We start from the raw sequence: 26,387 nt of genomic DNA, 5'->3' as shown, positions 1-26,387 counted from the left end.
TATTTATATAAAATACTTATTTCTTTTGTTTGAAGTCGATTAGTATTTTTGTTAAAGTGTAGCTAGTCCACTTGTATTATCTTCCCTTCCTCCCCAAATTGATACCAAAACCTAGTCGATCGTTGAATGTTGAGATGGCCAACACCAGAAGATTACTTCCCATTGTGATTTTGTGGATTGTCATTCTGTTTGGCACCCTTGCTCTAATTCTGGTAAATTTCTTCTTCTTTTGATTTTGGCTTAGCTCCTGCACTATTAACTCCAAACTCCCTGTGTATTTTTGAATTTCAGAATCGGTTAAGCGATCCAGCGGCTTCATCGGAGCACGATTCTGCTGTAGATCAAAAGCTTGTTAGCGAGGTCTGAATCTTCAACTCACAAACAACACTTTCCAACTCGTAGTCCTTCAATTTTTTGTCATCGTCTTCAATTCATCTATCATTGGTCGGATTTATGTAGGTGGAATCGTCGGCGGATGCAGATCAGGTGACGCATAAAGTTTACTTTGACATTGAAATCAGTGGGAAGCACATAGGTATAAAATGAACGTTTTTCTTTCGTATAATCCTTTCAGCATATTTTTATCAGAACAATTTTGCATCCTATATTTCTCATTGTATGTTATGTTTGATGAAAGCTGCTGATGTATTTATTCTACATGTATAAGTATAATGATATGAGTTAGTTGTGAATATATCAAGTGTGTATATACAGATGCTTTGACTTATTATTCACCATGCTCTTCAAAGTCGATTTGTCTGTATCATGTTATAGATGTATCCGTGTATAAACTGTTCAACGTGTTCAAATCCTAGGCAGGATCAAGAAGGATGGGCTATCTTAGATAGTGATGGAAATAAGCCATCCATGGTTTTCCTTAAGCATGTGTACATATCATTAGTTTCATAGGGAGTACCAAGAAAGAAGTAGTGAACAAATACACATGCATATATCACAGATATGTGTGTGCGCACTGCTCACAGAGACACAAACACATAACTATGTTTGTGTAACTATAGTTACATAATGAAGAGGGCATGCACCAAACAATTTCAGTCCCAAAGTTTTGATATGCTTCAAAAGTAGTATTTTAAAAGGTACTGGAAGTTCATAAAATTTTAAGTTATTGTTACCATGATTTGCACTAATCATGATAAAATAACAAATGACTTAAGAAAAGTTAACTCCTTCACTGTAGTGAATGGACGATGTTTGTTTCTTATTCCTGGCTATGATGACAAGGAAATGTTTTGCAGAATTATATCATCCTTGCGTGTTATGTTGGATAAAAAATCCTCTCTTTTAGTTGGAACATTTCGCTGTATGACGTTTTTTTAATATGGCTGAGTTTCTTTGCAAACCCTGGCACTAAAGAAACCAAATAACATCATATAATGCTTCTCATCAATACCATGCTGTCCAGTGTTAAATCATTACTACTTAGGGAATTGCAAATGTTGTAATCCTGTTCTGCAAATGTTCTTCATATCAATTGGCATAATGTACCTATGATTACACAAGAGGGTGAGCAAGAGCAACATTACTCTTTAAAAAGTAGTGAAATGCTTGAGAGCAGGAGTAGCTCACAAATTGTTCTGAAAGATCATAAAATTTTGTTGTGGTGATATTATGATAATAATATGTTGTAAAGAAGTGTCTCTAGCCCCCCCCCCCCCAAACTTATTTTCCTGTTGGCATAGCTAGCTCGAGATGTGTGAATCTGTCTCAGCTGAATAGCGTGAATCACAGTCTCATATGCCTAAGAAAGCATGTCTTTATCACCTAATTTGCCTCTACATTTTCTATTTGTAAATCTGCTCTGCCTAACAATGACCATAGTTGACACTAGCTAGTAGCTAATCAATATCTGCTCCTACCTGCACCTTCCATGCCCTAATGTATGAATGCGTTATAGAATAAGGCTATGAAGTGAGATTACTGTGATTCATTACCATAAATTTCTAGCAATGTTTTTCATGGGGGGGGGGGGTCAGTGGGAGTGAGAATCAAATTGTTAAATAATGGAGAGGAGCTAATGAAAATGGGATAATTGTTAACTTATTTTTATTCTGGAAACCACATACCAAACACCATTAAAAGAGGATGATTCCTTTCACTTTCTCATTTTCTAGTTCTATTACCACAACGAACACTTGACCAGCCACTGCAATTTCCATCTTTAACTGTAATTCTTACCCCTGTTAAATCATGATCTGAGAGTGTTTTCCTGATCTATGCAGACTCAGAAATGGTTAGTATAACTTGAATATCTTGGTGCACCCTTGGATACAATTGGCATGAGTTACTTTTGGAGTTCCGAATCGTTAATTTGTATGGATTAAAATTGGTCATGAGAACATTTGCAAATTATGTGATGCAAAATTACTAGCAAATAGCCTAAGTTCTGTCACGTTTGTCTTGTATACTATATAATCACATTACTGTTGGCATTTTCAGGTCGCGTTGTGATGGGACTCTATGGAAAAACTGTGCCAAGAACAGCAGGTATAATTTCAAGTGCATGCAATTATATTTTTTATCATCTTTGTTTTCACGAACATACTTGGGCTAACTCTTTTAATTTTCTGACTGCAGAAAATTTTCGAGCTCTTTGCACGGGTAGCCGAGTAACATTTTCTCCCTTTTAGTGTTTTTCTTCTGTCTTACAAATAACGATGTTCAGTAAGTCATTTGTCTTCTGCACTATGGATATTTTCACGAACTATTACAATGCAGTATCTGTGGATTTTATTAGGTACTGGCTGCAGCTTAAATATCACATTACAGTACTGCCTGTGTCTAAGAATACTTTTGCTATCAATCGTAATATGATCATACAACCGTTCTAAACTTAAACCAGTATCGTATTGATTTGTTGAACACTTGACTTTTACAAGGTTTCAACAGTCTACATCTCTGTGAAATGAAAGGAACAGATTTCTGTATTGTTTGCCACATTGTTGTAGTCCAATACCAGATAATTTTCTTTTCTGTTGGTACAATTTTCTTAATTTTGTGATTGGTACCCAAGTACAGTGTGTACAGATGGAACCTACATCGCCATTTTGTTGCTTGGACCTAGTTACTAATAAAAAGGCCGAGAAACTTAGATGTCTAATATATAAAACTTTATTTCAGGGGAGAAAGGAACTGGAGCAAGTGGGAAGCCGCTTCACTTCAAAGGCAGCACATTCCACAGGATCATACCTTATTTCATGATCCAGGGAGGTGATTTCACACGAGGTGATGGGCGGGGAGGGGAATCTATTTATGGCGATAAATTTCCTGATGAGAACTTCAAGTTAAAACACACTGGCCCTGGTGAGTGTCTTGTGTTTAAATCCATCAGCTGTGAGTAATCTATTGCTCAACTGTCATAACAACTGTTTTTCTTCGAGCTAAAACACACATGCCCTAGTGAGTTTCTAGTGTTTAAATCCACTAGGTATGAGTGAATTATTACTCAACTGTATAACAACTGAAGATAAACAAACGGAAGCTGTTCCAATCTGGAAACTTTGTTTATCTCACTGCTGAATCTCTCCACAGGGGTTCTATCAATGGCAAATTCAGGAGTGGATACAAACGGATCTCAATTTTTCATCACAACAGTAAAAACAAGCTGGTAAGTGAACAACAACGAAGGCTTCATCCAAGAACCATCGTGTGAACCTGAATAAACCAAACAAGCTTGCTTATTTCGTTTATAGGATTCGTTTACAAAAGGCTTAATCTTCTTGCGTTGATGATTTTTTGTCGTGCTTTAAAGGTTGGATGGGCATCATGTCGTGTTTGGACAAGTGCTTTCGGGTATGGATGTGGTGAAGAAGATTGAATCACTGGGAACAGAGAGTGGAATGCCCAAAGCAACCGTTATTGTTTCAGACAGTGGTGAATTGTCTCTGTAAATCCTAATTGTCTGTGTCATATCCAGTTTTTAGCTGGCACAAACACACACACACACACACACACACAGAGAGAGAACAGACATCGGTTACACGTTCTACCAAAATCTCTAAAAACTTTCTGATTTGATAATGTACGAAAACGATCTAGGCTTAGATTTCTCATATTCCGTACTTGTTTCAAATTATAATAACCAGAATTTACCACTTCATCACCGACCTCTTTCACGTCTGAACCTGAACTCTTTTATGTCTATAAGGGTTCGTCGATGAACTCCACATTAGTATGATATTGTCTGATTCGGACAAAACTTTCATAGGTTTGTTCTTGGAACGACTTACTAAAAGACATGATAATGCCAATTTGTATAGTGGAGCGATTGTATTTAAATTCATATGAAAATTTTGTAGACAAAAGGTGTACATAATTACAAATAGTGAAGAGCAATTAGGAATTTTATTGGAAAGAAGTAGTGCACACCAGATTCGAAGCGAAACACAAACAAAAAATGGGAAGTAAAATATAGTTATTGAGTAGAGAATCAGCGCTTGTCGGAGGAGTTTGTGTTGGCGGCAGAGCGGTGGTGGTGGCAGGCGGTGGAGAAATTGGAGGAGAGATCGGAATACATGGAGACGACCTGGGAAATATTACCGTTGATTTCCTGAATGAGAGAGACGTTCTGGATGAGATTATCGTGGAGTTTGGACTGGTGGTTGTCGTTGACTTGCTGGATGAGCAGGCGGTTGCGGTCGAGCACCGACTGGACCTGCCGGAAATTCTGGGAGAAGGCCGCCCAAACTGCAGGATCGCCGTCGATCTGGTCGGTGGCGGTGGATTTAGGGGATAGGTTGCGGTTGCGGTTGCGGTTGGTGTCGTCGTCCATGCTAGATTGAAATGAGAGGCAAATTGATGCTAGTTAAGAAGGAGGGTTTGTGTTTATAGGTATTCTCATTTCTCAGAGTGGGGCGGTTTTCGCTTATCTTTCTTCTATCGCCAACAGCTAATCGACCTCTCTCTCCTACGCGACTCTGCCGCGTGCCTTATCCTCAATCTCCATCCTTTTTATTTTCATATTATCAATTTAAATTCCACTACATGATGTTATTGTTATACCAAATTTTCGCTTATGCTTAATAATCTTTATAAAATCTTATTTTTTTCATTATTTATTTTGTTCAATATACCTCATCCGTCCCACCAAAATATGTGAATTAGTATTTTCGTCGGACATTTCCATTTATTAAAAGTTGTCTCCAACTCATTACCATATATTATATCAGTTTATTTACAACGTATATCAGTATGACTCACTATTATAACTCATTAAACATTAATAATAATGTGGGTCTCTCTAGCCACTGACACTACTTTAGTTATTCTTCACATCTCTTAAATATGGTAATCAAGAGAGGTATAGAGAGACTGGTTAGGCATTTGATAGTAGGAAGTAAAGAGATATATTTATTGTATGTTTGTGATGCTTATCACTCTAGTAATTATTAGGATATTTCAAACTCTTCAAGTACAAGAATAAATGAAAATCGGAACTCTATATTACTAGGAACTCTACAACAATAAATGTATTATAGGAACTCTAACATAATAAATAATGAGCAGCTGATTTATGACTTGCTCTAATATTTTCATCTCTTTTAATTTATTAATTTTGCATTAATTCATGTATTATTTCAAATATCTATATTTTTTGGGATAGTGGGAGTACAAATTTTGTCATTAACAAAAGTAAGAACAGGTTGATGGCTTGAAAAGATTTAATTTGAATAATATACGTGAGGGGCACGCGCTAGAATGAGCATTAGGAGTATATGATGGCAAAAATATCTGAAGATATTTTTGATAGAATACTCAAAAGTGCAAGAACCTTTTACCCTTTTGGGCCACGTAGGTAATGTGCGACAGTGACATCGTTTGCTTCAAACGATATTTTTTAATTGCAAAATAAAGAATCTTACTATTAGAACATCATCCCTAATTCAGCCACAAACATTAATAATAAAAAAAATGAGTCATATCTGTACTTTTTTTTTCTATTCCCACCAAACACATTTTTCTTTTTATTTTATCTCAATTAAAATAACTCATTACTTAAAATGAAAAAACCACTGTAACACCCAAATTTATTAAGGATTATGCACTTAAATCACAAATATGCAAAGAAGCAGAGTAGAAAATTTAGCTTGAAATTTTGGCTGTAGAAACTGTGATAGAGTGCTCTTGAATCCCCAAACGCCCCAGTCACTCAGTTCCTTTTTCTCTTTTTACTGTCGTCAATTTATAAGGATTTATGGGTCTAGATCGATGATTAAGTGGGAATCCGAAGAGAAAGCCAAGCTAGAACCTCACGGTTCTCTTCCCCCTAGAGCCACCGTCCCCCCTCCTTAAAGAAGGTAGATAGCTCTTTATTTTTCCTCCCCTTTTCTAGAATATTCTTTTTAATATATATATCTAGTATCTTTCTTGATAATTCCACCCATTTTAATTACTAAGTCTAACTTATTATTACCTATTTATTCTTGAAATACACGCATGATTATTTATAAAAGATGATTATTATAAAAAATTATTTATCTAATTTCCTCATCAATATTCACAAAATTCCTAATTCAATGATTTCTTTTCTTTTTTTTTAACAAGAAAATTATTTTTCGTCTAAGGTTATTTTTGGGATGTTACAACCTTTATCATTACTTTATTTTCTCTCTTACTTTACTCTCTCTTCTCAACACTTAAAATAAAGTTCCATAAAATCTCGTGCCGCCTAAGAAATGAGTCATCTTCCTTGGGACGGAGGGAGTATTATTTTTAAATCAATAGTACTCTCCCCTCCTTCTAAAGGAAGATGACCCCTTTCTTAGTCGTCACGAGATTTTATGCAATTTTATTTCATGTTAAGTGTAGAGAATAAAATGCTTAAGAAAGAAAGAATAAAATAGAGATAAAAGGTGTTTCATTTTTAATAATGAGTGATCTTGATTGGGACAAAACAAAAAGAAAAATGAATATTCGATGGGACGGAAGGAATATATTTATTCTAAATTATATACTTTGTTCTTTCCATAAAAAACACTACTTTAACCATTTTAGTTGACATCAAAATATACATTTCTAGTTTTGATAATAAAATTCTATTTCCCTATAATGAGATGAACTCAATCATTGTTTCTTTTGATCCATTGTTCATTATTATTTTTAGGACTGAAGGGGTAATATTTATATATGAAAAATAAATAATAACAATTTGAAAATTACCTACTGCAGTAAAACTTATCATAATTAAAACTAAAAGAAGTTACAGTATTCCTAATTTGTGTGCAAGTAATTGGACTAAGAGCACCCACAACCGTGCTCTTGCCTACGAGCACGGTTGTGGGCCCGATGCCACTATTTCTGCATGCTCTTAGGCAAGAGCACAACACCCATAGATGTGCTCTTCCGCAAGGACGAGCACAAAGGTCCCACCATTCTATTATTCAATTTAAATAAAAACATTTCCATAATATTAAAATTCATTAAAAAACCGAAATAATATTACAAATTACAAATAAAATAAAAAAAACATAATTAAAATCCTAAAAAATAAAAATTACATAATTAAAATCCTAAAAATTAAAAATTACATAATTAAAGCTAAAATATCCCCGTGGAAGACTATTCATCCAGCGGCACTACCCCCAATTGTTTTTGGAGGCCCAATATCATGGCCTCGTGCGATCGAAGTTGCGAGGGGGTCATAACCTATCGGCCATATTGAGTTGGGCCAAAATCCCCCACAACGAGTTGGTGGGGGGTGGAGGTGGCGCATAAGGCACGGGAACGGGAGCGGGTTCGGGAGCATCACCGGATGGAGTCGCGGCGCGACGGCGATTGGTCGCCGCCTTCTTCCTTCCTTGCGGTCGGCGTTGGGAATCGCTCGGGCCGGTGTCGGGGCTACTCAAGTTAGCTCCGGCGAGTTGGCTACCCACGTCATCGGAGCCGGCGTCGGATAGGGATACCGACCTTGACCGTTTGGAGGAGTCGCTAGAGTAGGATGTTACGCCTCCTCTATACTTCAAATGCGACCGCGTCTCCGTCCAAATGTTGAGGTACTTGAACGCCTTGTAGTTCATGGATTGGTAGGTGTTCATAGCAGCAGAGATGACGTCGACCTCGCTCCGGCCGCTCCCCGCCGACCGCTCTTCCTGGAGGTAATACCCCTGGAACTTGCTAATTTCTTCGTTGGCTCGGTAGATAGCGTTGCGCACCATACTCTCGTTGCGCTCGATTGTTCTCTCCGGCCGGTTTTCATTGTACCGACGACAGATGTACCACCAAAAGTGATCGCCGGATTGGTTCGTGCCAACCTCCGGATCTTCGGAGATTGACAAATACGCCTTGAACAATTGCTCCATCTCCGCCGGCGAGTACGGTGTGAGGACACCGCGAGTAGGAGGAGTCGGAGTTTGGGAGGGGGCGATCGACCTCGCTCTAGGCTCGGGTGTCCACCCGTATCGCCCTTCGGGGGCATCTTGGTCGTCGATTGGGTGTGGCCGGTAGCCACCCGGAACGCCCAAACTTTGGGTTTGAGGAGGGGCCGAATATTCCGTTTCCGGACTAGGAAACGGTTGTGAACCGAACCAATCGAGGTTCCAACCGTAGGAGCCCGGAGGGTGATTGCCTTGGCTGGACATTGTTATGTTGTATGTGTGGAAGAAAGATTGAGAATGGAGATGAGAGAATGTAGATGAGAATGGAAATGAGAATTGTGTAGTGTGGTGTGAATTTTTGGGTGTAAAAGTAGAGGTATTTATAGATGAAAATGTGTATTTTTGGGGAAAAAAATTTAAAAAATATAAAAAGTGGGTAGAAAACGGTAAAAACGGATATATTTTTTTGGGAAGTGGAAAAATATTTTTTTTAATCGGTCTTTTTAATTAAAAACCAATTTTTTTAAAAAAAATAATAATTCAAAGGCAACGGCTATGCCATTGCCCAATCACAGCACGACACGTCACCTGCTCGTTGGCACGGACGTGCTCGATGCATCGAGCAGCGACGGACGAGGGCACGGACGGACGGACGTCGTCCGTCCACCGTTGCAGATGCTCTAAGGCTTCATGGTGGTGTTGTTAGGTTTCATCCGACGTCAATGAGTTTATTTTTAAGAGCTTTGAAATATGTGAATATTTCGAACAAGCAAGGAAATTTCTCCTTGGGCACATAAGTTCTCATAGGCGGACCCAAAGTTAAAGGGGAGGGCTTAAGCCCTCAATGAAATAATTTTTTTTTATTTTTTTCTATTAAAAGTTTTAAAATTTAATCAAATTTAATGTAAGTTATAATGTAGAAGGAGGCCCTGTAAATTATCTAAATTACACAAAAATATAAATTAAAATAAAATTTAGAAATCTCAGCCCCTATCGATAATTATTTCTGCATCCGTTCTTCCATCCACGCTCGTTGAGCATTGGTCATAGGTGGAGAGTTCTGCTCTTTTCAGACAAGATAAAGTATCATTAAAAAAAATTGAGTGAATTAAAAATTGTGTTTTTTTCACCCTTGTAAAAGGCTCAAAGAGCCTCTTCTGGAATATCATCACGGCTATGGCTACTTGAACATACCCTCGGCACATTGGTGATATAATAAGCAAATTTGGATGTGGCTTTCTATACCCAGCCTAGAGTTGTCAAGTGGGTTGGGTCGTCCCTGGCCCGCTGAGGCCTGTTTTGAAGTCCAGTCTGGCTTAGGCCCATGTCTTAGGCGGACTGGGCTGGGCATTGTATAATTTTTTTATCTATGTATTTCAAAAAGATGCTAAAAGTATTATTTGCCAAAAAAAATACAAATAACTTTTATTTATGTCTCATTTACGCTAAATCTAAACTTAAAAAGTATATTTAATTTTATTTACTGACTTTGTATTAACGTCATTTTTCATGTTTTTTATTCTATCCAAAAGTACCAATATTGTTACTTTTATTAATTAATGATGGCATTTGAGTTGATCTTGTATTCTTAAAAGTATATGGACTCACAAACAAATTTAAAAAGTTCTATAATTATTGATCAAATATTGAGGTTTGAATACGTAAAATTTTTAAAGATACACTTCAGAACCATTTTTTTTACATCTTGGATAAAAAATATTAGATTTAGTCAACATTGAATCATGATTTGGTTGAGAACTTGTGTAGAATTAGACTATTATTGTTTGAGGCTAATCGGGGACATCTAATAAATTGAAACGATATATAGAAGATTAACTTGTCTAATGCACAAGATGACAATATGACATGCATAAATAGAGAAATATACTATTATTAGTGGTTAATTACCTAATTACATTTTAATAAAAACTAATTATATACAGTGGGCCTCTGATGGGCCTGGGTCGGGCTTGGGTTGGTCCCGAGTTAGGTCTGGGCTTACAAAATGATCCAATTGGAGCTCATTTCAACCAATGAGCCCAACCCAAGCCCCCTTTGTTTCATTGATGGGCCGAGCTGGTCGGGAAGGTGCTTGGAAAAATATTTATTCTGATTTTTGAAATAGTTTGAACTTTGATTTTACCATGACATTTTAGCTAAAATATAAAAGACTAAAGGACACTTTTGGTCATGAACATATGTTGATTTTACGGTTTTGGTCCAAAATATTATTCTTTGAATTATTGCATACTAACAAATGAAAACGGTGCGGATTTAGTCCATTTTGGACGGACCTGTTTAAAATTGACGGTCAACTTCAATTAAGTGAGTTTTGATTAGATTAGCAACTTTTGATTAAAATATTTAAATTATTTGGAAAATAATATATTTGGTATATTTCTTAATCAGCACAAGATTTTAGAAATTATTGGTTAAAAGAAAGAGTGAGTGTAAGAGCATTCATATTGGCGAGCATGAGGTCGTCCGTCCGTGCCAGCGGCACGGAGACGCTGTCCGCCGCTGGCACGGCGCTGCTCGATGCATCGAGCACGTCCGTGCCAGCGAGCAGGCGACGTGGCGCGTTCTGATTGACCAACGGCATATCCGTTGGAAAATCATTTCTTTTTAAAAAAATTGAAAATAATACCAAAAAATAAAAAAAAATATTTTCACAATCCCAAAAAATGGCCGTTTTTTTTGCCCATTTTTCTGTATTTTTTTAAATTTTTTTATTTTTTTCCCCCAAAATCATCTATAAATACACATATTCATCATCCATTTTTCATATCAAATCATCTATCATTCATATTTTTTATACAACTTATCTACACCTTAATCTCTCACTCAAAACCTCAAATGGGTTTCACTCATCTCATTGCGGAAGCGGAGCGTGAAGAACAAGAATACTATGAACAACATCCTGCTGCTTATGAAACATATGTCGCAGCGAATACCCCCGCCCCTCCTCCTCAACCAACTAGATCAACTCGCCGCTACATCCATCGTGACCGGGAGGGATCCCACGAAAGGCTCATTGCCGACTATTTTTCCGACCAGCCGCGGTTTCCGGAAGTTTACTTTAGGCGTTGTTTTCGCATGTCAAAGCGCTTGTTCATACGTATTGTCAACACATTGTCCGCCCGTATTGAATACTTCCAAACATGTCCAGATGCAGCCGGTCGGCAAAGTCTCTCGGCGTTGCAGAAGTGTACGTGTGCCATCCGACAACTCGCTACTGGGCAAACGGCGGACCTCTTCGACGAGTATTTGCATGTCAGTGAATCCACTGGAATCCTTTGTCTTAAAAATTTTTGCGAGGGCGTTCGTTCAGCTTTCGGTGATGAATTCCTTCACCGATGATTGCCAACGGTTGCTTCGTCTTCACGAAACAGTCCATGGCTTTCTCGGTATGCTTGGCAGCATTGACTGCATGCATTGGAGGTGGAAGAATTGTCCGACTGCTTAGAGGGGGCAACACTTAAGCGGCCACAAAGGCGGCGGCTCGACACTTATCCTTGAAGCGGTCGCCGACTACCGCCTATGAATTTGACATGCATATTTCGGTGTTGCCGGATCTAACAACGACTTGAATGTGCTCTATTCTTCATCCATCTTCAATGATGTGTTGAATGGTATAGCACCGGTGATCGACTTCACCGTCAACGGAAATGTATACCACATGGGTTACTATCTCGCCGATGGTATCTACCCAAGGTGGTCGACTTTCTTGAAGACGCTCGGCAACCCGCAAGACCCGAGACGGGTTCTTTTTGCACAGCGTCAAGAGTCCCCTCGGAAAGATATCGAAAGAGCCTTTGGGGTCCTTCAAGCCCGATTCAACATTGTGAAGGCCCCGTCTCGGCTGTGGTACGTGAAAAATATCGCCGACATCATGTACACGTGTATTATCTTACACAACATGATTATAGCCGACGAAGGACCGAGGGCGGCTAGCTTTTACGACGAGGATGAAGCCGGAAGCTCAAGCGCGAGGTCTCCCCCACACCGAGGTGTGCATACGACGGTGGGTGAGAGGATCGAAACAAGACACACAATGCACGATACCCGAACCCACGTTGAGCTACAAGAAGACCTAATCAAACACATGTGGGCGAAATTCGGCCACGAGTAGTGGGTTTTTAATTTTATGAATTTAATTATGTAATTTTTATTTTTTAGGATTTTAATTATGTAATTTTTAATTTTTAATGTATTTTGTAATATTATTCTGGGTATTTTTAATGCATTTTAATTTTGTGGAAATGTTTTTATTTAAATTGAATAATGGAATGGTAGGACCCTTGTGCTAGTCCTTGCGGAAGAGCATGGATGTGGGTGTTGTGCTCTTGCCTAAGAGTAGGCAGAAAAAGTGGGGTCGGGCCCACATCCGTGCTCGTTGGCAAGAGCACGGATGTGGATGCTCTAAGTATTAAATCAAAAAGAGAAAGAGATTTGAATATCTAATAAAAGAGAGAAAAAATGGTTAGGTGTATTAATTGGAAAGAGAGAGCTATCAAAATTAGAATTGTATTATCTTGAGACAAACTAATAAGGAAAGTATGCTCATTTTAAATGTTCTAATCAAAAGTTGCTAATCCACTCAAACTAACTTAATTGGTGGTGACTGTCAATTTTTACGACTGCATCCAAAATTGATTGAATCAGATCATTTACATTAGGGATGTAATAATTCAAAATATAATATTATTAATCAATATTGTAAAATAGCCCGTTGGAACCAAAAATGGCTTTTGGTCAACTTAAAACTAATATCTTTGTAATTGTAGTATACTCGATAATCCAAGTTGGAATTTCAAGCCAACTTAAGTTCATGTATTCAAGAACAAGCATCAAAACCCAAAATTCTAAAAACTCAACAAAAATCCTCCAATTTGCCCGAGTATTTCGACTTGATTATTAATTGAACAATGAAAGAAAAATATTTTTATAATACTAATCCATATAGTTGGGTTTAGGATCAAAGTTCATCCTATACTTCAAATAACCCAAAGAAACTATTCAACTAATGTCAACTGAATTTGGTAGCACAATTAAAGTGACAAAAGTTGGAAAGGACTTTCCAACCATAGCTAGCTAGCCCAGCCCTCACACTGTTGCAGGGTTGGTCCAAATACAAAATACAAGCAAGTATACATTAACTTGAGGAGCATAAATAACTAGTTGCACATTCATTCTGCTCAATGGAAGTAGCTACCAACAAAGCAAAATTGGGTTTAACACAGCTAGTCCCACTGAATTTTTCTGTGGTAAGTCCACTCGGAAGGATTTATCGTGGTTTTTCCATCCGAAGCCACTAGATCGTAGGGGGATTCCTCTGAGAACTCAGTGAGCATCGATTTCCAATGTAAACTAGGCTCCCACTCGGCCTGTTTCAGCACCTCCAGTATTTCTTCCACGACTACCTTGCTTCCCTCCTCGGACAAGTGGACTCCATCCCTGCAGATGCGACAAGTTACTCAAAAACAACACAACAGAATTGGATAGATAGATAGGGTGGAGGTGGTGGTCACGTAAAGCAAGCTTCCATCCAATTTTCTCGTTTCTGGATTGCTGTATACAGATCTACTACTTTCACATCCATCTCCTTGCATAACTCTATGCAAGCCTCTGAATACATCCGGCACAACTCATTTGTTCGAACTAGCTCACTGAAATATGTACTGCATATATGTTTCGAAAGAATTATCCAGATTAACACTTTCTCAGTTGAGAAACTTTGCCATTGCTGTATATAGTTGTAGCCAAATATCTACATACCTTGTGCTTTCAGCAAGTTTAGCCTCATTCACGGGAGGACAACTAAGAAATATTATGCGAGTTTTGTCTGAAAGGCTCTGGAATTCATTTCCAATGTTAGTACGTAAAGTTCCAAAGACAGTTAAGGGATGGAAAAGCAGCATAAGCAATCTGTGAATTGTGAGAAGATATCAGAGCACAGGCTCTAAGTTTTTGCAGTAAAACACGATGATTTATGCTCAATTGAAGCAATCAGATAATGACTACATATCCGAAAGTTTAGACTAGTTACCTTGAGATGGTTCGCAATTGTTCTCATATTTTGAATATATTCTGGAAGCGGTACATGAGGACCGAGTCCAGATGAGTGAGGTCCCATGGAATCATTGCCACCGAAATACACGATTATCAATGATGGCTGAACAGGAGCATCCTGCTCCAACAGAAATAACCACAATGCTAACGTCAAACAAGAAGCATAATCCATAGCGACATGCTCTTCAATTACCACAACTCATCAATGTACTATATGGTAAGAGTTGGTTTAAAAATGCTTGCCTAATTAAGGATTCCGTTTCTCAGATTGGAATAAACAAGTATGGCTAACCATATAGTCGATATTATGCAAGATTTCGACATTTGAATAGAACGCAAAGTTGTAAAGTTGTTTCAATGAGCAGCAGGAATGCTTTTACCTTTGGGAAAACCAGATCAAGAATTTTGGCAGCACGTCTGGAATTCCAACCAAAGTATCCCCTTAAGATTATGTCAGCCTGTTTGTTGAGAATATAATGACACAATCACAACTCAGGGATAATGGTTTTGCTCAGAGAATGATGCCAATTAAGAATAATTTCCTTATTTATGTACCATGAAAATGAAAACTGCTGCTACTATGGAAATGTAACTAAACATGTATATCCAATAAAGAAGACATGAAAAAGTACTGTTAATCAGAAGGTAAACTCCCTCTGTCCCACTATAAGTAATTGAGTTTAAGAAAAAAAATCTCGTCAATTTTTTAGTCTTTAGTCTATCTATAAGAGGAGATTATATGAAAAATGTAACCGATTCTTTCGTTTCTTTGGGCTACTGGCCATCTGCCGGGAGTTTCGGATTTTTCCTTTAATGGTTATCTCTAAGTGATTGATTTCCATTTTTAGCTAAAAACAAAACATCTATTCACTCGTACTTTACTCTCTATCACACTTCCCTCTCTTTTTACTCCCCTACTTCTTTCCGTTTAACTCACTAACTATCATTTTCCCAAATCATGTGCTGAAAAGAACTCAATCACATATAATGCCAGTCTTGTCCCAATGGATCAAACAAAACCACACAAATAGTTTCAAGATCAATTACTTATAGTTTGTGTTGTCGATTTTTCGAAAATTTGTTGTCGCATGTCACTTTCAATGATAGTTTGCTTCCCAAGACCAACTCTTCAATTCCCATATCCCTTTATTAGGCATTGGACCAACGATACAATCAACAAAAAATCAAAACTTCAATTATGAATTACCTAACCATATAGTACTAAACGCTGAACCATAATTATGAATTACTAACCCATAATTAAGAAATAATTAATAATCAAACATACTAATAAACTAAATTAGAAACAGTAGTAGTATAAAAGAAATCAATCAAAACTGCAAAGAAACGGAGTGCGCAGCGGAAATAGACGGATTCAAAACAATCAAACGCAAAAGTCGAGCCGAAAAATGGGAAAACATACTTTACGGGCGTAGATATCGGAGAGAACAGCGCCCCAACCGCCATTGCTGTAGCTGTGTTGAACGATCGATGATCCGAACAAGACGAACAATGGCCTAGGCGGTCCCACCATCACTCCCTCTCCTATTCCAGTATGGGAAACGGAGAATTGAGATTCACAAGTGAGGGTGGGTGGGGAGGCAGTTGTTGAAATGGTAGCGTTAGCGTTGGCTTTAAATGAGAGAGAGCAGTGTGTCACACCTTCAATGCTTTCATATTTCTCTCTCCCTACTTATTTAATCTTATGTGTTTCGCACTTGAGCTAAATGCAGGACACCATAAAGTATATGTATGAATAATATTTTTGCTGTTTTTTAATAGAATTGTTAAAAACTAAATTAGTCTATCATTAATTTGAATTCTAAAATTATGGTCTAAATAATCCTAATTTCTTCATATTTTTGGAGGTATAATTTAAAAGCACAACTCAACGATTGAACAAATCAACTGAATAAATAACAATTGAATATAAAGAATCAAATATAGTTACACATTACACAAGCTAACATCATAACAATTAATACTCTCATTTTCAAATGTTTGCACATGCACATGTTACATGCATTATTTTATTAGCATTAGATCTACTTGCAATATGACAAAATAATTATAGTATAGCTAAAGGAGAAGCACAAGATTGGAAATAGAATTGCAACTGACTATCATATACTAAGCATCATAGATTGTAGAGAGACACAAGAGTGTTGAGTTGGATTAATTAACTAGGTACTATAAATAAACAATATAAACAAAGTAAATCAAATAAAGAAAGGAATTCCAGAGATATTGATTTCACAATAATGGTTTACACAAAACACAGTTATGATATACTAGCACAATTCAAATTCAACTAGAGTGAGTAAAACAAGTATTTCTCATGCGGCACAAAGTAGATTATACACTAACGTTGTCAGGATTAGGTTTATAACTCCAAAAAGCTCGATTAGACCATCAAGCTGCCCTTACTCTCAATTAGCGTACCTTTTTAGGGGGAATTAATTGAAGTGTTAACTAAGTCTGTCTAACATGCAAATCCTCTCTCAATGACTTTACATGCAAAGAAATCATCATAACATGTATTACTCAAACATGAATCATTATCGAACAACTTAGAATAAAGTGAACATAAACAAACGGATATCAAAAACTGGAATTATATAAACCAAAAGAGTTACTGACACATCCCTCGAATTCTTATAATTTAGCTACTCATAGACAAATAGCAAAAAACTATAAATTAAAGTACAAAACATAAAGAATGAATGATGGAATGAAGGATGGAGGAATTTTATGTGTAGAGAAATATGGAGAAATTAGGGTTGAAGCATAGAGGGAGGAGCCTAGGGGGCTCCCCAATTTTGGAAGCTATGAATTATTAATAATATGAATGAGATTATGGGGTATTTGTAGGCTTGAAAAAAGTTTAGACTTGGTAATTTTTATGCCCTACAAGGAATGGAAAAGATTCGGCTTCACAAGATAATATTTTCTTCCCTTCCTTAAATTTCCGCCTAAATTCTTTTTTTTTTTGAATTCCCGCCTAAATTCCCGTAAGCTTTGACTGCACTGTTCGACGTTCTTAGAATGGTCATAAAATGGGCTTAAACTAAGGCTGCTGCATCTCCACATAAACACAGTGGACCGTTGACTTCATCTCAGCGGTCGCTGGATGTATTCTTCTTCAATCTCCGCTTTTTTGACATTTTTCTATCATTTTCTCTGTCTATTTTACACATTTCTCACAAAACACGTAAAAACACCAAAATGGATAAAATATGCAATAAACGTACATGATTTGCAAGTATCACATGCAACACCGACCAAATTAGGCCTTAACATTCAAAACGGACCAAATTAGGCCTTAAAGTAGTGCAAAATCCTAACGTATCAGAGACCATGCTCAAGATGATGGAAATATTATCATTCAATACAATGTCTTGCATAAAGATGTGTATAGATTGAATCGAAACATTAAAAATGATGTGCTTCATGTGTTTCGAGGATTATCCCATACGCAACTCAATTACTCCCACCCACTTGTCGATGTAATGGACCTTTTTCCAAGTTGGGACAAACTTGATAGGCTTCATGTTGTCTTGTTGCATGATTCTTAGTGCCAACTTCAGAATATTGGTCTCACTTTATTCGATGCGGCATCATTTCTCCTAATTATTGAAGATGACACAGATTTTCTGAATTTTGGGACTCACTCGGTCGAAATAATCTCGAAGTATCGTGTATTTTCGACGGGGAGGACCATTGGGCTTGGTTGCCTTATACTATGCCTCATTCAATCTCTACCAAAAGACCTTTGACTTTTGTGGGTTTCCAACGATTGTCGGGCTCGTTGAACACAAGAATTCCATCCACGACTAGGGCAGCGTGTTGGTCGTGAAGGACATATGTGGGATATACACATCATCCTCACTCCGGTGGACCTTTGCTGAGCCGGCGGTTCTGGGAGTCGTCACCTATCCGATATGTTGACCTAAAATTGGCTCCAAGAATAGTTGTCTCCGTTGGACATTTTTCCAACAGAATGTGGGTTGGAAATTAAAAGAGAAAATTGAGTGAGAGAGTGTTTTTTTTGTGTAAAAACTAATGGGATAAATGTGATATTTATAGGTGATTATAGAAGATATTAGAGGATAAAAAAATAAAAAACGGTAATATAACGCTATATTTGAAATAGTGAGATAAATTTTGAATAAAAAATTTATTTGTAATTTTTTTTTATTAAAAATGGTCATATTGTATGAAATGATTTAAAATATAGACAAGATACTCACGCAAATCTCTTTCGAAAATGAAGAGAATGATGGTCTTAAAATGTAATTTTGAGATCGTCTTAGTAGGCCAATTACTGTTGACATTCTAACTTCCTTCATTTGTCCATTTTGCGGATCGTTTTCACCAATTATATTGCACATTCCCAAAAACTCATCAAATCCCTCAATTGATATAGGATTGGTTTAAAAAAATGGATTGAACTTTAAAATTTGAAAATAGACACATCAAACAACCAATAAACCTGACAAAATTTGTGTTGGATACTACACATAATAGCCACGTCAACATTCCGAAGCCGATAAATAAATGTGAGTATAATTAAAAACTAAAACATGGTTAAGAATGAGTATATCCTTTAATTCATACTCCTACCATCCCAAAGAATATAACTCCTTTTTTGCACAGCATGAGACTTTATGCAATGTTATTTTATGTGTTAAGTGAGAAATGTTAGAGAAAATAATGTAGCAAAAAGATATTTCTATCATTAGTAATAAGTAATTTTAATTAGGATAAGAGTCATCTTCGTTTGAACAGATAGAGTAATAGTATAATTAACAAAATGGAATCAATAGACTCATTGGACCAATTTCCATCGTTACTTCGATGAAAAATTCATCATTAAAAATTAAAATAGTAATTCATGGATAATTATTGTCCAAATAATGATTGCCTACGCGCTTGTCGTCTGTTTAATAAGGAGCAAGCAACTAAGTAGCCAAGTAGTAAATCAATGTAGCCAAATACATGGAAGTTTGAACAGTCAAAATATAGTGTATCTTTCGTAGATCCTCACAAATAAATCATACCCAAAAATTCAAGCATCCACACCTAAATAATAAATGCCATTTAATATTTACTAATTTTGGGTAGGCTAAGAGAGTTATGGCAGCCGTACCATCTCTGCAATCGAAAAGGACATCATAGTAACTAAGCTCATAGATATAGATATCAATTGCAGTCTAACGGGTTTTGAATCAATCGGGCCACTCCAACTCTAACCCTAAACGTCCAAGTTTCGAGTTATTAAAATTAATCTGTATAAATTTTATTCCAAAGAATCATACATTTATAATATATAAACTCGAATTAAACCATGGGAAACCGCATGAGAGCCTGCACCCACCTAAGGGATTACAACCAAAGAAAAAGAAACAAGTAGAAATTCTAAAAAGCTCAATATGGAGAGGAGAGATCATAATCATCATATCAATCAATGTTGAGTGAGACTGGAATGTACCATAGCTTCTTGATAATGACAACTCCAGGAGATGAAAGCCACTCTGCCTAACTGATACATACTTGGAGAGTGGCACCTCTTGCCTTTCAAGGACCAAATGTTGCGGGAAATTTTCGATAATTATATCACTGGATTTAGTGGCATTGCAAGGACAAATATCGAAATGTGGATTCATAAAATTATTGACACAGTTTTAAAGAATATAAGGTTGAAAAACCATGGTCTCTCAGATAGATCAAAGAATGAGGAAGTGTGGACTGGTTTTCACAGCGTCAAAGCTTTCTGAAATTTCAAAAGCCACACTGCAAACTGCAAACCGAGCAACCGAGCCTCTGAGAGAAACTCCTCGAACCAAACATGAAGCCGGGATAGGATGGACTTGCTATGCAAATATTTTGATTCGATAACTGCTTCGGAAGAAACTCTTCCCACAATCAAAAATGTCTCGACAGATGATCCTTCCATCTATTACATAAGTACAGTGGTATTAGTATGGATTGCAAAAGAAGAGTGACATACCAAACCCTACATTCCTTTCCTCACAAAACAAAATCTTAAAAGATGAAGTGAGGACTGAGAAATGATGCATACATATAGATAATAGATGCATGAACCATCTTAAAAGTATATGTTGAGTGACCCATGTCACTTGAAATAGCACAACTGAAAATTGATATGCAAAGTGTAAGCTTATTCTAAATTTCAAGACCAGAAATTGAGGATTAGGAGGATGCATGTGGAACCAAGAAAAAATCTGTAAAGCTGGAGTCCTAATGCTCTTCATAAATGCACCTAAAAATGAATGGTCGGTTCAGATGATAATATTCATTTGGCAGCATTAGTACTGCTCTTACCGGCCAGTTTTATATACTGCATCAAACTACAAGTGTGAAAGAATTAGATATAGAAGAAACTACATACCAGTGCTCTATTAACTGCTCGTAAGCAATCATTTGTTTTTAGCATTAGAAGTATAACACGGGGGAGTCTCCCCAGGAGCTCAGTAATTTGAGGAAAGTATTGCGAAGCATACATCTGCAAAGAAAGAAAATGAAAAGGAAGGAACAGTTTAATATCTATCGGGAACAGATGGAAATCTTAGGCATCTGCTGTCATACTACAGAATACTATACATATTGTGTTTACAAATCATGAAGCACATTTCTTTGAATTATAACTTCAAGAATATAAGATAGCAATGGATAAGATTCACTGTGACAAATCTAGTTAGTTCAATCAAATATGTTCAACTTGAAGTAAGGATCATAGAATATTTTCTTTCAAGAAGCATGTCATCATTAGGATTTAGGTTTTAGGAGAAACACTTGAAATATAAGGTCAACCTGGAGTTCTGAACGATCGCCATCAGTGCCCTTAACAACCAGGTGATCCACAGCTGGATCGATGACTTTATTCCAAGGTCTCATAGTAAGAATGCCAGCAAACAGTACATAAAGATCATCACCAGCACCTAATTTAGTGCTGTTTTCTTTGATTGCATTTGCATCAGAAAATACCAAACCCTGTGAAGCATGCCAATGAATTATATCATCAAATAAGAAATTGAACTCAGAATCTCCAATTAAAAAATAATGTTTTTAAAGAACACCACACACCTTCCACAGTGAAGCATAATTTAATCGCATTGTGTCATCAAGATCCTTGTATAAACCATGGTCCAGCAATACCAACTGTGGTTTTTTCTTTCCTGAGTGTGAAAGACAAGAAAATATTCAGCGAAGCAATAAAAGCATATTGCATGTGATCAATATGCAACAACCAAGAAGACCTTACCAGGAGTTCTCAATACATGCAAAACGTGTTTAAAAGAAAGAAAGATGCACAATTAATGTAAATGACAACCCAGAAAGATCTGGCAAAAGCCTCACCAAAAATACTCCTACTTCCAGAAGGCAAAGGACGAACTAGCACGTTGGCAGCATGTGGGTCACAGTGCACAAAGCCATGCTTAAACATCATTTCAGCAAAAGCATGACTAAGCTGCATATGATAAACAAACACACAACCCCCAAATATAGTAAGGATACATAAAATTAAGATGGTGATGTTAAGGACTTTTCAATCATATTAGATAAATTACAGATCCATTGACATTTCTTTTATCAATCAACTCATAGTGTGTAATTAAGTTCAATAGTAATACTGCAATAGCTACAAAAAAACATTTAAGGAGCTTGATAAATGAAAAGATAACTTTCCATCCAAAATGCTTTACCCATCTGATTTTGGGCATCAATCATACTGAATTGTTAGAGGAAGTACATAAACTTACCAGCTTTGAAACATCACTCGGCTGAATACTTAGCTTCTGAATGGCCAAACAATCATTTACTTGTACTCCGGTAATAAATTCCATCACCAACAACTTGGAGGTACTCAAGTTCCAATACACTTTTGGAGCATAAACACATTCTGCAATATGCGGAGAGAACCTCCGAAAGTTTTCCATGCATTTTATGCTGTTTTTGGCCTCATTCGAGAAATCTAACTCCTAAGAAGTTCATTGTAACTCATTAAAACATGTTTTAGAAGTGGCAAGTGCGATAAGAAAGGTAACCTTCATCTGACAATGTAAAGAGATATTACTATAAACAAGGGGCATCATGAATTAAACGTTGCTCATCCACAATCCTTCAGGTAATCGGATACCATATAAACAAGAATTACTACATCACTAACGAAATGAGCACACACTGAACTAACTACACATTTGCAGAAACTGTAGGTTTTTTAAGAATTTAGTATGTTGAACGTTAACCCGTGTTACATAAAAATAGGTAACATGTGATATTGACTACAGTGAAGAAAGTTAAGGGTAACCTTAATTTAGAGAAGAGTGAACTACAAATAAGATAACCATACTTTATGATTCTCACCATTGTGGTACCTATAATTTAGAAATATCATTGGTGGCAACCATATTTAGGGGGTAATAGCTTTTGAGATACTTTTTCACTGTTTGGGATTTAAGGACAAAATTGCCCTTTTCCTCTTCTCCTCTCTCTCTCTCTTCGGTGGTAACCATGTTTAGGGGGTAATATCTTTATGTGGACGGACCAAAATGGAAAGACAGGACTATAGGTTGTCGACGGAGGGAGTTGTATATTTTTTCATTGTCATTCTTAATGACTTGATATGTTAAGTTGATTTAGAATCCCCTTGGGCCCCCAACATTATATTTTTGGCTCCGTCATTGGTGACCTCCCATGATATTTGCAAAGTATAGATACTGCAAAAGGTGAAACCACAAAGTATGTGTGCTTTATTTTCAGTTCACTCACTCTTTAGAGAAACATATAGCATACTAAAAGTGGCTCCAAATAGAGACATATCGAAACAACATGGGAAAGAGGGGATTAAGCCAGGAGTTTTTAATTGGGCAGTCAAGATCAAAGTTTTCCCCAAGGAAATATTGCCACAAAAAGACTGAAGAGCTGAAATTCAGTGAACACCTAACTACCGTGTGTCCATCACTCATGGACCTTTTCATCTTACATAAAAGAACAACGAGAGAACAAAAATAGACATGTCAGCAGCAAACCTTAGGTAAACTCTCCCTCATTTCATCAACCAACCACCTGTACAAAATTGAGTTTCTTGAGTTAATAAGGAAAAGGAAAACGAATATAGCGCCAAACACAGCTATTAACATAATATCAATTATTAGGAAGTATGAAGCATTAGTACTCCAAATCGAAAGATCCACTTAAACCTGTAATCAAAAGAAGGAAAGAGGCGATGCAAAACGTTCACAATTAACTCAACAGTTGCATAGTCAGCTTCTGCAGTGTCTGTCATGTGAGTGTGTTGAACCTGAAGTCAATTGAATTAAAACAGAAACTAAGAAAATCAATTGAATCATTTGACATCAATTCTGCAGAAGATGAAAGTCCAAGCTTTTTACACCTTCACAGCAACTTGTTGTCCATCATGAGTTCGGGCAATGTGAACTTGTGCTAAAGAAGCACTTGCTATGGGAACAGGATCAAATTCATCAAAAATCTGCAAGAACCAACTTTATGTGTGAATGATAAAGGGAGAGGACTTGTTACATAATAAGAACCTTATGTTTGTTTCTGGTTTATGTTGGAGAGCCATTCAAATTCCAATGTTATTTGAGCTGAATGAGGGTACTTACTTCATCAGGTGCCCCACCAAGCTCTTTCTTGAAAACTTCAAGAACCTGCTCATATGATGAAACGGGGCATTTATTCAACATCGACTGTCTCATTACCTGTACATATTCAGCAGGCACCAAGTATTCCTGAAACAAGGAAATTTTATGAAATCCAGAATTAAGAATAACACTCTGGAATAAACTATAACAGAAAATAACAGCATACCAGCTGACTAATATGCTGACCTAGCTTGATGTAGATCCCACCATTTCTAAAGCAAAGCTCTTGCAGCTTAAGTGCACTTCTGGAATGAACTTCACGTTTAACTCTTTCCCTTTCTTTGCTTCCATCAGGCAAGCCCCAGAGTGAGTATTCATAATCTACAAATAAATTGTTTAACATAAGACCTCAATTATATTGTTCCATGAGTTAGAAAATTCCTATCAACAACAGAAACAGTCTTTTAGATGCAAGTAGAAAATTGCTATGAACAACCAATTTTATTATACTCATAAATTTCCTAGTTGAACGAGACACAGCCTCTCTTGTCCTCGGTAAAACACACATATTTGTTTGACACCAGCACACAACAAAATCAAAAAACAAATTCTCCAACTAATCAGATGTGAGAACTATCGAATAAGCAGCTCGATTGATCAGCTGTCAGAGTAAACTTGTTAATTAAATAAACCAGAAAGATCTTCTCTTCATACAGGAAGCCAATCGTACCGTACACGATGCAGGCGGCGGTGGCAGCGTCGCGGAAGAGGCGGAGGGGAACGGCGGTGGCGAGTTTGAATGCTGAAGCCGGGTCATCGGAGGTGGCAATGGCGCCGGCACCGGCGCCGGCGCCAGCTACTGCAGTAGCCGCCAAAAGTAATTTAGTTTTGGCGCGCAAAAAAGCCCTAACCCCCATTTCCTCTTTCTTCGTCGAATATGTCGACAAGAAAATAGCGGCGTTTAATTTTCTATAGCTCTGCAATTTCGATGATTTAATCAATTAAAGAAATCAAAGTTAACTACTTTTGGTAGTTGTATTTAAGGACCTAATTACGTATGTTTGTATAGTCTTCCATCACACAAACATTTCATTATCTTTTCCTACACATATTCTTTTATTTCTTAAAACATAATGTTGAACTCAAATAGAATTCTTAATCACGGACAAAAGAAGCTAATTTTGATTACATGAACTATATAATTGACTTTCAAATGCTATTTATAGATTTATAATCTAAAAATAATCCAATAACTACATTGCACTCAATCCAAAACTAAAGCGAAGTAGGGCTGTCCAATTGAATTCACGGATGCCCAAATACAAAATTCAATTATATGTCTACACAAACCCAAAATGTTTTGGGATATCTTTGTTAGTATGTCTTGAATCTATATAGTTTGCCAGTGGGATCTCGCTCTTAATACAATTTGTTCTCTTTTTTCTGTCTGTGGACATGGCCAACACAATGTTGGTGAATCACGTAAATATGTGTTTCTTCACGTTTCTGTTTGTCTCAATTACACAATTGCTCTATTCTATCAAAACAAGTGGTACCAGAGACAAGTCGAGTGGGGCCTAAGATGACTCAAGTACGAATCGGGCCCGTAATGTCTCGATGTGTCCACTGCGTTTGTCTGTTCCCGATGTGATCTGGTTTGAGAGGGAGATATGTTGAGTTCAAACCCATCCCACATCGGGAGTCTGAAGGGAAGTTGGAAGGTTTATATAATTCCTGTCCAACTCTAATTAGTTTTAGGCATTTTGGGAGTGACTCAAAAATAAATCTGTGCAGGCTTGACCCAAAGCGGATAATATGACGTGTTGCAGTCGACAATCCAAACAATCTTAATACCCAACTCAGATATCCTATCTCTGGAAACCCGATATAAAAAAATGAAATAAAATACTTAATATACTACTCCCTCAAGTTTTGATCTATGCAAAGCTCATTCTTAATACAAAAATGCAGAACCAAGCATACAAAAGTCATTTTTAAGTCATCTTAAGTTTATTTTTACGTCATTATAGTAATGATGACATAAAATGATCTTAACATGACCTCAAACCCGAATTTTATAATATGACCTAAAACTACTTTATTATGACCCTCCGTATTTTTATTTAATTATTTAGATTGCCAAATCTCATAGTCAGGATTTTGTATTGAAATCAATTTTTGTATTGATCATTTTCCCTACTCCCTCAGTCTATAAAATGTTGTCCATGTTTGACTCGGCGCGAGTTTTAAGAAATGTGAAGAAAAATGAGTGGAAAAAGTTAGTGGAATGTAGACCCCACATTTATATATTAGTTTTATAATAGAATGTGAGTGTAATGAGTTGCTGGTACGTAAG

At 36.9% G+C, this 26,387-nt stretch overlaps 4 protein-coding genes across 4 annotated transcripts; 1 reads left to right on the top strand and 3 right to left on the bottom strand.

The window, feature by feature from the left end:
* Positions 1-22: 22 nt before the first annotated feature.
* LOC121741601 (peptidyl-prolyl cis-trans isomerase 7-like) lies at positions 23-4,117 on the top strand. Its single transcript, XM_042134439.1, has 8 exons — positions 23-212; positions 292-360; positions 460-535; positions 2,458-2,505; positions 2,596-2,619; positions 3,139-3,321; positions 3,550-3,625; positions 3,770-4,117. Exons 1-8 carry the CDS (start codon positions 135-137, stop codon positions 3,906-3,908), a joined length of 693 nt encoding a protein of 230 aa, XP_041990373.1. The 5' UTR covers positions 23-134; the 3' UTR covers positions 3,909-4,117.
* A 155-nt stretch (positions 4,118-4,272) lies between these two features.
* On the bottom strand, positions 4,273-4,920 carry LOC121741602 (protein EARLY FLOWERING 4-like). Its single transcript, XM_042134440.1, has one exon. It carries the CDS (start codon positions 4,787-4,789, stop codon positions 4,448-4,450), a length of 342 nt encoding a protein of 113 aa, XP_041990374.1. The 5' UTR covers positions 4,790-4,920; the 3' UTR covers positions 4,273-4,447.
* Positions 4,921-13,332: 8,412 nt separating this feature from the next.
* LOC121741588 (GDSL esterase/lipase CPRD49-like) lies at positions 13,333-16,113 on the bottom strand. The gene is made up of 6 exons (XM_042134426.1): positions 15,826-16,113; positions 14,783-14,860; positions 14,380-14,520; positions 14,109-14,185; positions 13,862-14,011; positions 13,333-13,787 (listed from the first exon to the last, which is right to left on the bottom strand). Exons 1-6 carry the CDS (start codon positions 15,934-15,936, stop codon positions 13,574-13,576), a joined length of 771 nt encoding a protein of 256 aa, XP_041990360.1. The 5' UTR covers positions 15,937-16,113; the 3' UTR covers positions 13,333-13,573.
* Positions 16,114-19,676: 3,563 nt separating this feature from the next.
* Positions 19,677-25,034, bottom strand: LOC121741587 (putative ABC1 protein At2g40090). Its single transcript, XM_042134425.1, has 12 exons — positions 24,762-25,034; positions 24,258-24,412; positions 24,053-24,178; positions 23,821-23,916; positions 23,627-23,727; positions 23,456-23,492; positions 22,187-22,405; positions 21,783-21,894; positions 21,510-21,601; positions 21,237-21,416; positions 20,815-20,928; positions 19,677-20,358 (listed from the first exon to the last, which is right to left on the bottom strand). The coding sequence occupies exons 1-12, from the start codon at positions 24,946-24,948 to the stop codon at positions 20,158-20,160; spliced, it is 1,620 nt and encodes a 539-aa protein (XP_041990359.1). The 5' UTR covers positions 24,949-25,034; the 3' UTR covers positions 19,677-20,157.
* Positions 25,035-26,387: the final 1,353 nt, after the last annotated feature.

This window comes from Salvia splendens, chromosome 7 (genome assembly GCF_004379255.2).
Source record: "Salvia splendens isolate huo1 chromosome 7, SspV2, whole genome shotgun sequence".
In the NCBI taxonomy this organism is placed as follows: Eukaryota; Viridiplantae; Streptophyta; class Magnoliopsida; order Lamiales; family Lamiaceae; genus Salvia; species Salvia splendens.
Note: the sequence above shows the minus strand (reverse complement) of the source record. Positions and strands in the feature narration are given on the sequence as shown.